This window comes from Oryzias latipes, chromosome 22 (genome assembly GCF_053564925.1).
Source record: "Oryzias latipes strain Hd-rR chromosome 22, Olatipes_Hd-rR_3.1".
Lineage (NCBI taxonomy): Eukaryota > Metazoa > Chordata > Actinopteri > Beloniformes > Adrianichthyidae > Oryzias > Oryzias latipes.
Window position 1 is genome coordinate 18,393,531 of NC_136258.1, and position 13,094 is coordinate 18,406,624.

At 40.1% G+C, this 13,094-nt stretch overlaps 1 protein-coding gene across 1 annotated transcript; it reads right to left on the reverse strand.

Moving 5' to 3' along the window:
- Positions 1–9,787: 9,787 nt before the first annotated feature.
- On the reverse strand, positions 9,788–12,624 carry six1a (SIX homeobox 1a). Its single transcript, XM_004082282.5, has 2 exons — positions 10,839–12,624; positions 9,788–10,455 (listed from the first exon to the last, which is right to left on the reverse strand). Exons 1-2 carry the CDS (start codon positions 11,396–11,398, stop codon positions 10,161–10,163), a joined length of 855 nt encoding a protein of 284 aa, XP_004082330.1. The 5' UTR covers positions 11,399–12,624; the 3' UTR covers positions 9,788–10,160.
- Positions 12,625–13,094: the final 470 nt, after the last annotated feature.

Below are 13,094 nucleotides of genomic sequence, written 5' to 3' on the forward strand. Positions count from 1 at the left end.
AGTTTCTGCAGCTGTCGCCAAGTTGAAGTTCAGCACCTTGAGCCGCTCTCAGTCGTGTTTCAGGCTCTTATAAACCTGCCAAAGTGTGAGACGGGGAGGCTGAAGCACGGTCCCCCGTCTGCCCGTGAGCTCATAGCTCCTCAAATGAGCATCTCCATAAATGTTTAGCTTCAACTTCCACAGCTCACTTCTGTCGTCTTCTTCATTCTTTTCTTCTTCTGGGATGAAAGAAAGAATATTTCTACATATAAATTATTTTAAAACATCTTCGTCATACATTTTTTAAGATTATGCCATGTATTACTATACAGTTACATTCATTTTCCACACTTCTGTGCAGAGACACATGAAAAATAATAAACCTTTTTGGTTTAAAACTTCATTTAGCTCCAAACTTAGAAGTCGACAACCCAAATCTTAAAAGAAATTGATTAAAAAGATTTATATTATAAGGCTGAGATATTTTTTCTTTTAAAACATTTTGTAAATATTTTGAAACTATAGAAATCAGTTATTATTGTTGTCCAAGCTAAATATTTTCCCCCTTTTGCCTGGTTTCAGCTGTTCATTTGTATTTATCATTTCAGAATGTGCTGGATGTTTTCTATGGGTGACAGGTCTGGACTGCTGGAAAACCCTTTCAGCATCTGGACCCAGTTACTTTGGAGCCATGCTGTTGCAGTTCTTTCAAGACGTGGTTTAGCATTGTCCTCCTGACATAAACAAAGCCTTGCCTGTAAAACAGATCGCCTAGATACAAGCATATGTTGATACAAACGTTTTTAGAATTGCTCAGACCTTTGTGGATGTGACCCCAGTGAAGTGAGCCAACGCACTTCAGAGTGTCACAGAAGTGTTCTTTTTAGGGAGAGAAGCTAGTTGCTCCTCCAACTTATCTTTTTCAACGTACATTGGAATATTTTAAGGCTTCAATTCCTATATTTTTTATGGTGCTGGCCTGAAAATCAATCTATTTAAAAAACAACCTGAAGTTTTTCAGAAAATTAGGATATCACATGAGATAAATCAGCACAAATAAAAGTTTTTTAAAAACTGTTTTAATTTTTGCGCTCTAATTTCTGGCTTTGGCTTCCTATTCACATGAATTACTGCACCAATGCACTGTAGTATGGAGGCAATCAGTCGGTGGCACTGTGCAGGTGTAATGGAAGCCCAGGTAACTTTGATAGCTGCCTTCAGGTCATCTGCATTGTTGGGTTTGGCTTTTCTTGTCTTCTTTTTGGACCACAACCCATAGATTTTCTATTCAGATCAGGTCGGACGAGTTTGCCAAATAATCAAGTGCACAATCTCTAAACCAGCTTTTGCTACGTTGCCAGTGTTGGTAGATGCCAAGTCCTGCTGGATAATAAAGTCACCATCTTCTTATAAACATGGAGCAGAGGACAGCATGGAGTGCTTTAGAAATTCCTGGCTGGAATAATACAGTATATTGTATTCCATGCATGCTCATGTCTTGCCTTGGTCATTTGGGCTTCCTGTTGAATATTGGGGGCTGCCGTGTCTTTTTATAGTCATTTTGAACATGGGAAGCACAGCAGCACATTCATTTTAGACTGGGTTTATATCGTGTTGTTGTATCTTTTCACTGTTTGGGTTAATACAATAAATGGGAATAAAAACCCAGATACATGTCAGAGACAAGACAGAGACCTGAATGCAGCTGCTGTTGCAGTTGCACACTGAATGCAGACTTCAGAAAACACAGTGGACCAACACCCGCAGATGACATAGAACCCCAAACCACCACTGACTGTGAAAACCTCACCCTGAGCTTCAAGCAACATTGTTTCTGTGCCTCGCCACTCCTCGTCCAATTTAAGATCTTTGATTTCCAAAAGAAACTTAAAATTCATTTCGGGGAAGAGTTTCCTCCCAAACCCAGATAAGACGCTGTGATGTTTTCAAAATTGGATTGACATGAGGCTCTGATTGTGGCCTCAGTTCACTCCTAAATTCTTGAATTGATTCCACTTTACAAGCCTCTTTAGACTGCAGTTATCCCCGTTGGTGAAGCAGCTTTTCCACTCACACTTCATCCTCACTCTCAATGCTCTGTTAAAATGAGTGAACACAGCTCTCTGTGAACAACCAGCTTGTTATTTAATGACTTTTAGTGGTAGACCCTCCTTGTGAAGGGTCTTGTTGACTATCTGCTGAACATAGACAACAGTCTTCCCCATGATTGGAGTTTTACTGGCCAGACTGAGACCACTTGAAGGCTCAAGAAACATTAGCAGGTGCTTTGAGTTGGTTGACCAGAATATGACAACATGAGTTTCTAACATTTAATATATTTCACTGAATTTAATTTTGCCGAGACATAACATTTATAGACTATGACCATTAAATTGGTAAATGGCATACACCTATATAGCACTTTATTACTTTCTTAGAAGGCCCAAAGCTCTTTCCAGTCACAGTCCCATTGACACACACTGATGGCAGCTCCACTGCTGAACACTGATAACCAACAGCAGCAATGTTGGGTTCAGTGTTTTTGCTCAAGGACATCCAACACAAGGGCAGACAAGGTGGGAACCGACTGCTCTTCCTCTGCACTACAGCTGCCCCCAAATGTCCAAAAAGTAAAGACTTGAAATACTTCCCTCTGTGTGGACTGATCCCAAACAAAATCACTGTTTAAATTTCAATTTCTTTAATCCATTTTTTTCAAATCTATATGTATGTGTAACTTTGTTATTGTTATAAACAAACTAAGAAACACATCTGAAAACTGAACTCAAAGTTGTAAATTGATATGTATTGTTTGGTTATCTGTCAGAAACAAACCAGTTTATGATGTCCAAATATGCAGGTTTCCTCTCTGTTCATTACGTGAAGGGCATGTATCAAAGAGTCTCTCTTATCTATGGTGGCCCTAATGTGCAAATCACATCAACACACTCTTTGCAAAAACATTTTTGAGACTGGATTATGATTATTTCTCCATCAATTCCACTGAAGGTTATTTGGCATGAAGCAATAATGCAATCAGATGTCACATAGAACCACCTTTTCCGGTTTCTCATTGTGTTTTTAACATTTCATTTTGTTTTCTGGAAATTACTTTTGTTTTCCGAAAAGTTTTTTGGGTTTTTACATTTTGGTTTCTGGAATTTTGTACTGTCTTCTAAAACTTTTTTGCATTTGTTTTTAATTGTCGTGATCTTTGAAATGTTTTTGCGTTTAGTGGTTTGTTGCTGGGATTTGTACTTCAGGGCCACCATACTTGTCAGCCTGCCGTACATCATTTTGTTGATTAAGATCAATGGGACAAATTCTGGTTTTGTTTTCTACTTTTTTGAGTTACACTGAAATTATTTTAATTCCATGAAAAACTTTCCGTCATTCTAGCAGTCTAATGACAAATCCATTGAACATAATTACAGCAGCCACATCAATGGAACTTGTTGCTGACATGTGGCCAAGATTCTACTTATCTAGCACATCAGCCTGTATTTACTAGGTACCACAACAATCAGTCATTATGCAGGCAGATTAAACAGAAGGTCTCTGGTTGTGCTGAACAGCGCCTACTGTCCTGTAGCAGCTCTGAGGCTAATAACAGAGCTTAGCTGGGATACCAGAGCTGATGGCACGTTGGTGCAGCAGCGTCTCAGACAGAGCCGGGTAATTACCACCGGCCGCTGACACTATTCTGCAAATGCACCCTTCAGTAGTGAGAGGATGTTGGAACATTCTGCCCTCCTGCTGCTGCCAGGCTGAACCTGTTGTGTGGTGACACTGAGCAACATGCTTTTAGCAAAGAACTGAAGAAGTTAATCACATCACCACTACTAATTGCCCAGAAAACAACTGATTTCTAATTTTGCCGCTTACTTTGTTTATTTTTCTCTCATCTTCATCTTCAGCACACTCGATTTGGTCTTGAGCAACGACAGAGGGTCATGAAGGCTCTCCCCCAGGAGAAGCCCTCCAGAAAAACACACTGCAGGGCCGGAATGGGAAGTTTATTTTGCTTGGTGCTTGCATATCTGTGGGATATGAGGCTCAGTGCACAGTGGGCTACAGTTTTTAAGACAACACAGTTTATCCCAGCAGCACCCGCTTCTACTCATTTTCACATTATAGTGACACGCACAAACCAGAAACAGTGAACTCCTGAGTTTTTCTAATGTCCCTTTTTTGCGATCCACCTCCTTCCGTCTGTGTTGCCCTCCTCTCCCTTCACTTCTGTCATCTGCTGGCTAAAATAGGCCCAGCAGCTTTTCTCTTGGCCTTTTGTCCCTGCTCAGGGAGATGTTTGGCACAGCCAGGATCGTGTTACAACTTTCATTTCCTGAATTCTCTCTTTTTTTGGGGGAGCTAAGAAGGGTATTTTATTCCACTCTGCAGTATGAAGATGAAGAGCAAGGGGAGCAAGATGGCAGCTCAGATTCAGTGGGCTGTCACTCCAACGCAGGCAAACAATGTACAAGCTGCATGTAGCTGCAGGGAACATGTGAAGGGTAGGTTTGAGTGAAGCAGGGTGCGGCTCGTATTATGTGTGACTTGTTACTCATGCTATTTGCGAGCCCCAGGATAGGTGAGCTTCTGCCCCTTGGGAGTTGTGAGGTAGATTTCATTATCCCATATCCCATACCTCTTCCTGTTGTTGTGTCTGCCTTCCCAGCCAAACCCCAAAAATCCTCTGAGGCTGAAGTTGGAACATTTGACCAGAGGATCCTTTTTAGTTTTGCTAAAGTTTCCAAAAATTATTTAGTAAAATCACAAGTTAATACTTCAAACATGTTTAGGCAAAAACAAACAAAAGTTAATATTCTAAATTTTTTCTTGTGTAATATTTGCCCGCTGATTACAACTTTATTTTTGTGTCAAATGTATGTTTTCTTGTTTGTTGTCAGATATTATTAATTTTAAATTGAGTTTTTTTTCCAATACTTAGAAAATAATATTTTGAGATTTTGAATAATTGTCAATATACTAATTAATTACTACTTATCCCTACATAACAATAGAAAACACTCCTTATTCAGCTTTTAGATTTCATTACTTCAGAATGACAAAGATTTATGGATCTCAAGTCGAAAAGATGACTCCATGTTTTCATTGAAAGATTCGCTGCTAACACATTTAACTCAAATCATTTCATAAATCTGTAATTCTTTCTTTTATGAGACTATAAACACGTGACAGAATTTTAAATTCCTGCCTTTTGCTACATCATTTTTTAAAGCCTTTGAAGTATTGACATATTGGACAACAGCAAACGCCAGGCACCATAAATCTGCTGTTAAGTGCCTTGCTCAAAAGCTTTGCATTAAGTGGGTCATCTGAGAAGCATTTGATGCCAGCCGGTGATGCGTACACAGGTTTAAGCACATGTGCTGCTGCACTTGTTTGCATTTGCTGCAAACAGGTGGAAAGATTGTGATAATTATGTTTGAAAATCACATTCATCCCAAACTGGAAAGTAAAGAATTATGACAACTTTTGATTGGATATACGGTTTTAATAAGATGAGCTTCTGCTTGATCCTTTTCGAACATGATTTTTTTTGTTGTAGCTACTATTTTTATCATTTATAAATCTGCATCATTGAGGTGGTATTATGATTATTAACATGTTTGAATAGATGAATAAATAAATTACATTTGAAAAAAAAAGGATTTGAAGAATTTGGAGATATATAAGACTAAGATTAAGATTAAAGGCCATTTTCTCTCATGGACATATTTTTTTCTAAAGCAATAACATTTTTATTAAAAAAAGATCGATCATGACAACCCCACCGCTGTTTTTTTTATTTTTTTTAAGGGATTTAGAGTTCATAGAAAAACCTTGAAATGAAAAAAATGTTCACTCTAGACGTTAAACCCTTGTGCTATCCTAGATGACCCCACCCTTACTTTGACGTGTTCTCCCTACCATGACAAAGGTGGATAAAGGTGGATAAAGGTGGAAAGATTTCATGTAATCCATGGACACCAGTGAAGATCACAAATCATTGAAGAAAAAAGGTTCAGCGCACTATCTAGTGGGTCTAGATGACCCAACTCCCAATGTTAAAGTACCTAGGATAGCACAAGGGTTAAGATGATAAGAAATGCCTGAACAGGCAAAACACTTGATACTGGATAAAACAGACTAATCAATTTTGTCTTATAAAACTTGTATTTGTTATATTAGGTGTGTGTGCTTAAACAGCACAGCTTTACTTAGGACATTCATGGAGTTATTTTTCTATTATTTTCAAGTAATGGTTTTTCATTCAGAGACCATGCCACTGTTAATGCAGACATCTGATACTTCCAAAGGATGTTGCTCTAGAGGTCTAATGATTTTATTTCATTTTTATTATTTTTCAAAACTAAAATCGGGTTGAAATATCTTTCAAATTAAAACAATTTCTAAAAGTCTAAAACGTTTAACAGAAATTGTTAACTCTTGAAAGCAGATTGTTGACAGTTTCTCCAAATGTTGCTCTGTCTGTCAGCTGTTTCTCAAGTAAGAAGCGACTCTTACATTTAGTATTTTTTCCCACGAGATAGAGATTCTTAAAAATTTCAAGTTCTGTAAGGTGAAAGCACTTCATGGATTGATGGTTACTAAAATATGATGCTGTTATTTCTATGACTAATGTTCCTTGCCGTTTCCCTTGTACGAGTTCCTTCCTGCTGCTCATTACTCATATCTGAAAGTGACACGAAGACCTCCAAAAGGTTTTTCAAAAACATCCCCGAATGAAGTCACCTCTGTCCGGGATGTCTTCTGATCAAACAGTTGATTAATACCGGTATCATTTTTCTCTCCAGAGCTCCGAAGGTATAAATATCGCTCTATTAACAATCCCAGCTAATCCTTGTCTCAAGGCAGGTTTTCTTGTGTGAGCGTGTTCCTCCTGGTTACACACATGATCTCCTATATGACTCGTTTATTGACACTTCGTGAATGCCTTTTTGCTTATAATGCATTACAGCATCCCTATACGTCAGGTAATGTATATTGTGCTGGCAGTCATTTGACAGATAACATGCAATCTAACACCTTAATGGTTAAGGTTAGCCTGTTTTGGTCCACTTTGTGTCCTCCTCCTCTTCCTCATGCCTGAGTCCTGGGTCATGCATCACTCAGAGGTCTGAAAGACAGAGATAAATATTTCTTTCAGAGGTGTTTTTAGTTCTTTCGCGTAGCTTCCTGAATGGCTTCCTGCTTTTGAGAGTGTAAGCCGTCTTTGGCCTGAGGCCCTTACATCAGTGTAATTAACTTTTTTTCCCCTTTTTTCAAGCAGAGAAGTGTAATCTTGTCAGTTGTACAACCGATAAATCATAAGACTTACTGTGATTTGTTTTATTCTTTCTGAAATATTCTGGAAGTATCACCATGACTTTTACACACACACACCTGGATCTGCCCCTGGGTTCAGCCAGGCAGGAACATTGTCAGATCCATGCATCATCGGTAAGAAAATATCTCTAAACCCCCACGCTCCAACTCCACACCACCACCTACAACCCTCTGAGGCAGACCTGAAAAGATCCTTTTGTCCCTCATCACCCGCTTTACCCCCACCCCAACCCTCTCCTCATCTTCTACCCCTCCTCTGTGTCACACACACACTCCTTGCGCGGCTCTCCTGTGCAGGAAAGCCACTTGCAGGCATCAGACCGTGCAAAGAGGCAATCCAACCAAAAATCCCCCAGCTTTGGATTTCGTCCTCTTAAGAGAAGTTTCTGAGAACACACTAACTGAGCAAAGGCGGAGAGCCCAGGCTCATGTGGGCTACTCTCAGTGTTTATTTGCACACGTCAGGGCTCTTCCTGCTGTTGATTTAGAGCCACTGCCACTTATGCCTCTGACCATCCAAATACCCTTTTGATGACTCGTGCTCTGTTTGCCATCAGCAGCTGTTGTTCCTGGCAGCGGCCTGCTGCAGGCTGACGTTACCTCCAGCTTTTGTCTCCGAGGCCTAGCGCGCCTTCCATTTGCACTTGTTGCACAGAGGATGAGACAAAAGCAGCACAGTGGATGCAGCAGATGCTGTACACACACACATACAGCTTTCTGCAGCAGGGACAAATGCTTCAGGCTTGAAGAACCTGAAGGTTAATTTGATCTTTTCGGAGAAATGATTCACCCCAATGGCTTCCATATATGGCTGACAGCCACCCCTATTATTTGTTAATATACAGTGCTGATAATCTAAAAGATAAACAAACCCGAGTTTATAGATTTATGTCTGCACGATTTGCACAGATTCTTAGGCGACAAAAAATATTTCATTGCAAGAAAGACGGTTATGAACTCCACATTATAGAAAAAGTAATTGATTACGTTTTTTTATAATTTGGAGTGTTTGTAAAAACTTGATAACAACATGTTATCTTTAAATCTGGTTTAAAAAATGAGTTTAAAATAACAAACCAACTAAACATATTATTAAACCTAAAAGTCTAAAGACATTTTCTGTGGACGCATACAAAATGACCTTAATTCAGCATCTATGAAAGAAAAAACACACTTGATTTTTCTTTTTTCACAACTGAAAATAATTTCAGACAAGGGGTTGAAAACGTTTTTGCAATATTTTTTAGAAGTAAAATATATTTTTGGAAGTGTTTTTTTTATTGACTGTATCCACTTAAATTTTGTACCTTTTTTGTGAAACTTTAAGTCATCTTTTTTTTTTTTTTATTTCTGTTTCATTCAACTTTTTTTAACTTTTTGGTCACTTGGATACATTTGTCGTAACTAAACTGCAATAAAACAGCTACAGATTTGAAATGATTAGATGATTTATTTTGAAAAGGTCTCTCAAAAATTGCTTTATTACCATAGTAATTGTCACTGAACTACTCGTTTATCATTATGTCTGAATTAATACAAAACTTTTCTCTTTCGTTTGAAAAATAAATGTAATAATAGATCTCGTGCAGACAACCTTCAGTGCCATGGGATGATGCTCCCAGCACCGTAATGGTGAGAGGGGTGGGGGGCGTCCAAAGAGAGACCTCAAGGACAAAGAATGAGGCCTCTGGGATGCAGAACAGCTCCCAGTCCCACCACTGAAGCTGAGGGTGCTGCAACCTCCTGCAGTCTCTGCAATCTTCGCAATCAGGCAGTAATGCGAGCAGCGACTGTTTCAGATTAAACTCAGGAAATCCTCGGTGCTCTCTGCTCAAAACAATTTACCTTGACATGAGCAAAGAAAAGAGCATGATGGGAGGGGGGACATGACAGCTGTCCACACCCCAATCCTTGTATTTATTATTCATATTTTTTTGTTTGTTTGCTTGTTTTTTTTCTAATCCACAAATTGATTTTTCATTTGTTGGAGCTAGACGCATGAGTAGCGGCTCTTTCCCATGGACCCAAAAAAGGAAACACAACGGAAGGAAGTAAAACTTCAAAATAAAAAGATGAAAATAGCAAAAAGTATTTTAAAAATTTGGGGGAAATCCTTTCTAGGTTATAATATAGAGTGGGGCAGGAGGGGGTGGTTTAAAAGACGCTTGGTTGGTTTTTGTGTAAACAAGCCTCTCCTGACAGACAGCTGCTGATGCTGAAGAATTTAAATTCCCATTGATGACTGTTGTTCGAAAGCAAAGTCCGCCGGGTTTCATCTCACTAAAAACTATGTATCTCCATACATATTTTTTATTTTATTTTATTTGTTTCCATTTAACCCCCCCCCAAAAAAAAAGTTATGTTTTTGAAGAGAAATGCTCAACAGATTTGCGCAAGTTTCTGGATCAAACGTCTAAAAATACTCCTTTTTCACACAGATAACACATGAGACAAATGCACTACTTCTGTTTTATTGGAAACTAATGAGCAGGACTAGTGAAAACGTTACCTCTTAGTTTCCATCGCAGGAGATTTGATATAATTGTCTGGACATCTTAATAAAATATCATAAATTAAAGTCCTGTTCGGAGTTTCAGTGTAATCCTTTTTGCTTTTGCGCGCAGGGAAATGGAAAAAATCTCCTGTGGATGCGTTCAGTTTCAACCAATTGAGGAAATTTGTTTCACCCTTTTAACGACAGACAAGTCAGTCTATATTATAAGATATAAGCTACTATATTGTTATTTCGTACATGTTTTAAATCTGATACACTCATCAGTCCTCTTCGTTTTCTCGTTGGGTAAAATATAATAATTATATTTGTCTCTTTAAGAGCCCAAATCCACAAGACTGGAGGTTAGAGGTCCCAACAAGGAGTCCTGCAGTTGGTGTGGGTGTCCGTGCATGCCGTGCACCGACTGTGGGGCCCCCAGACCGGACATGGGGTAAGCCGAGGCCCCGGGGTGGTTCATGTTGCCCTGAAGCAAAAGCGCAGAGTTCTGGTCGGGGCTCTGAGGGGGAGAAAACTCGTCCTCCGAGCTGGACATGAGAGACTTTCCTCCATCCAGAGGAGATAGCTGGTTCTGTTTGTTTCCCCCCGCGTTGTTGTTTTCACTGTTCTCCCTGGAAATGACAGCAAAAAGGAGAAATGAGAGAAAATATCAAAGAAAGGGAGTTTTTCAGCAGCGCAAACTGAAATTAAAATGTATTCTCCTTTTTTTTCTTGTAGTGAATTTATCAGTATTATTTGCATTAAAGCGCACTGCTCTCCAAACATCCAAAAAAAGTCAGCAGTATCATTTGTTCTTCCTTATTCCGTTTGCATGTGGACACAGATTCTGCTTTAAAGTTTAAGAAATTCTTGGTTACAGCTTTTTGGATACAATTACGCACGTGCTCCAATCTGTTATTATGGTTCATTTAGCTTCTTTGTCCAACTTGTTATTTTTATTTGATATGGCTTATCTAAAAAATCTTTAAGTCTGAAGCAGAAGACGAGTCGGTACCTTTCCTTGGCCTCTGCAGCTCTGTCCCTCTGCCGTCTGTTTTTGAACCAGTTGCTGACCTGCGTGGTGGTCAGCCCCGTGGCCTCGGCCAGTTCCCTCTTTTCCCGCGGAGACGGGTACGGGTTGTGCGTGTACCACTCCCGCAGCACTCCTCTGGACTTCTCCTTAAAGCAATAGCTGGTCTCCTCGCCGTCCCATATCGTGCGGGGCAGCGGGAATTTCCTCCGCACGCGATACTTCCCCACAGCCCCGAGCGGTCTTCCGCGCAGCTTCTCCGCCTCCACGTAGTGCGCCTTCAGCCACAGCTGCTGCAGCTTCGGGTGGTTGTGCGGGGAAAACTGGTGGCTCTCCAGGATTTTGTAAAGCTCTCGGAAGTTCCCCCGATGAAAAGCCACGACCGCCTTGGCTTTGAGGACGCTCTCGTTCTTGTGGAGGTGATCACAAGCAGGAAGAGACCACAGGAAGCGGCCGAGCCTCTCCAGGTTTCCTCCTTGCTGTAACACCTCACAAACGCACGCCACTTGCTCCTGCGTAAACCCAAAGGATGGTAATATTGACATGGTGTCCGAGCCGGCTCCTCAACCACAAACCTCGATATCCAAAGTAGCTGAGGGCGTTTGAGGAGTTAGTAATAGTTTTTTGCGGCGCGTCGCAGTGCAATCCAGTGCAATGGTCTCGCGCAGCGCTGGCCTACACAGGCTTGATCCTCTCCTCTCCAGCCCCTGATGCGCGCAGCAGTTTGGGATGTTGATTGTTGGGACAATTTGTTCCTGTTGGAGATATGTCAGGCTTAAAGGGAGCCTCTGCGTTTCGGTGATTGGCTCTCCCTCTGCCCTGCACCCTGTACAGCAGAGCAGGACTGAGTTTGCAGCTCCGTTTCCTCCCCAGAGGCAGTGCGTCAAGGGCTGAAATAGGAGCGCTCCCACCTCCCGCCCCCACAATCCCTCCACCGCTTCAACTGAGGGATCTGAGGAGCACCTAAACACTAATCAATTATCACAGAACTCTTAAAAAGCCACATTAACATGTTCTGAATGACTACTTTAAAGCAGCTTGGCATGAACCAAATCCCACTCCACACCATTTAACCATTTTAAGAATAACCCAGAATTGCTAAACTTTCCATCTCTGGAAAATTATTCTGATTTAGTGGTGTCTGATCTGATGATAAACATCCTAATTCAATTAAAAGCATAAACATCTTTTTTGTTCCCCAACAGCCGAACTCAATTTTGAGCAGTTATGAGTATAACTTGTTGTTTTCTCTTCAAACCTTTTGAACCTTTTTTTAATGCAGCCTCAGCATGCTGTCGCATGCCCACCTTTGCTGCTTTATTAATTAGAGAAGCCATTTATTTTATGAGGTGATATAATTGAATATGTTCGTTCCGATGATAGTTGAGTCCATTACGCACTTATTTATGAGCAACCTATAGTACCTGCCAAACTTGTTACGGGCCATAGACCACCACTATATGTGTGTGTGTTTGAGTGTGGGTGCGCGCGCGTGTTTTTTCTACACGCTTAATTAAATACTTGGTGATGAAAAGACAAACTTTCAACGAAAAAGAGGAACTTTCATCATCAAATCAAACTCTTTGGACTTTTACGCGTTAAGTCATGAGAAAGTAAAAGTAGGCATCTTGTAAAAAAGAAAAAAGGAAAGTATTTCATGTCACTTTATTTCTGCATCATCACCTGCATTGTTCTAAGGAGGTTCTTCAGGCCTGCTGTCTGCATTTATTTTTCAAAGACTAGACTGGCACCGCGCTGGCTCCAGTGTTTTCTGCGGAGTGAAACACAAAACCAATCCATTAGGAAATGAGTTCTCTGCGACACCAGTTCTTGCTGGAGCAGTTGTTGGTTTGGTCGTCATGGATCACATTTCTGCATCTGCGCCATTTTGAAACTAAACTCAGTCTTAGTGAGGTTTAAGGCACATTTTTCTGCTTTAAAATAATTTTTTAAAAATAAATTTGTGGTAGATCATTAAAGTTCAAGATTTTTAGAAGACTAAACCTGCATCTAGTTTTGTTATTTTTAGACCAAGAAAGAATAAAAACCGGATGCAGGATGGAGAAGAGGCTAAGTGTTACTCATAAATTAATTTGTAGGTGGAAAGAAATGTTTTCTGGGAAAATTATTTTAAATTGAGCAGCCTTTTAAATATTTTTTCAACCTCTATAGTCTGTCCACCTTAAGGCTAAATCATATCTCAACAGTTTAAATAAAGTATGCTTGCTTCTACGTGGGGAA

Coding starts and splice junctions, on each gene's coding strand:
- six1a (XM_004082282.5), bottom strand. CDS start 11,398: ATGTCAATATTACCATCCTTTGGGTTTACGCAGGAGCAAGTGGCGTGC. Junction 10,456..10,838: donor GCTGCAGAGGCCAAGGAAAG/GTACCGACTCGT, acceptor TGTCATTTCCAG/GGAGAACAGTGAAAACAACA.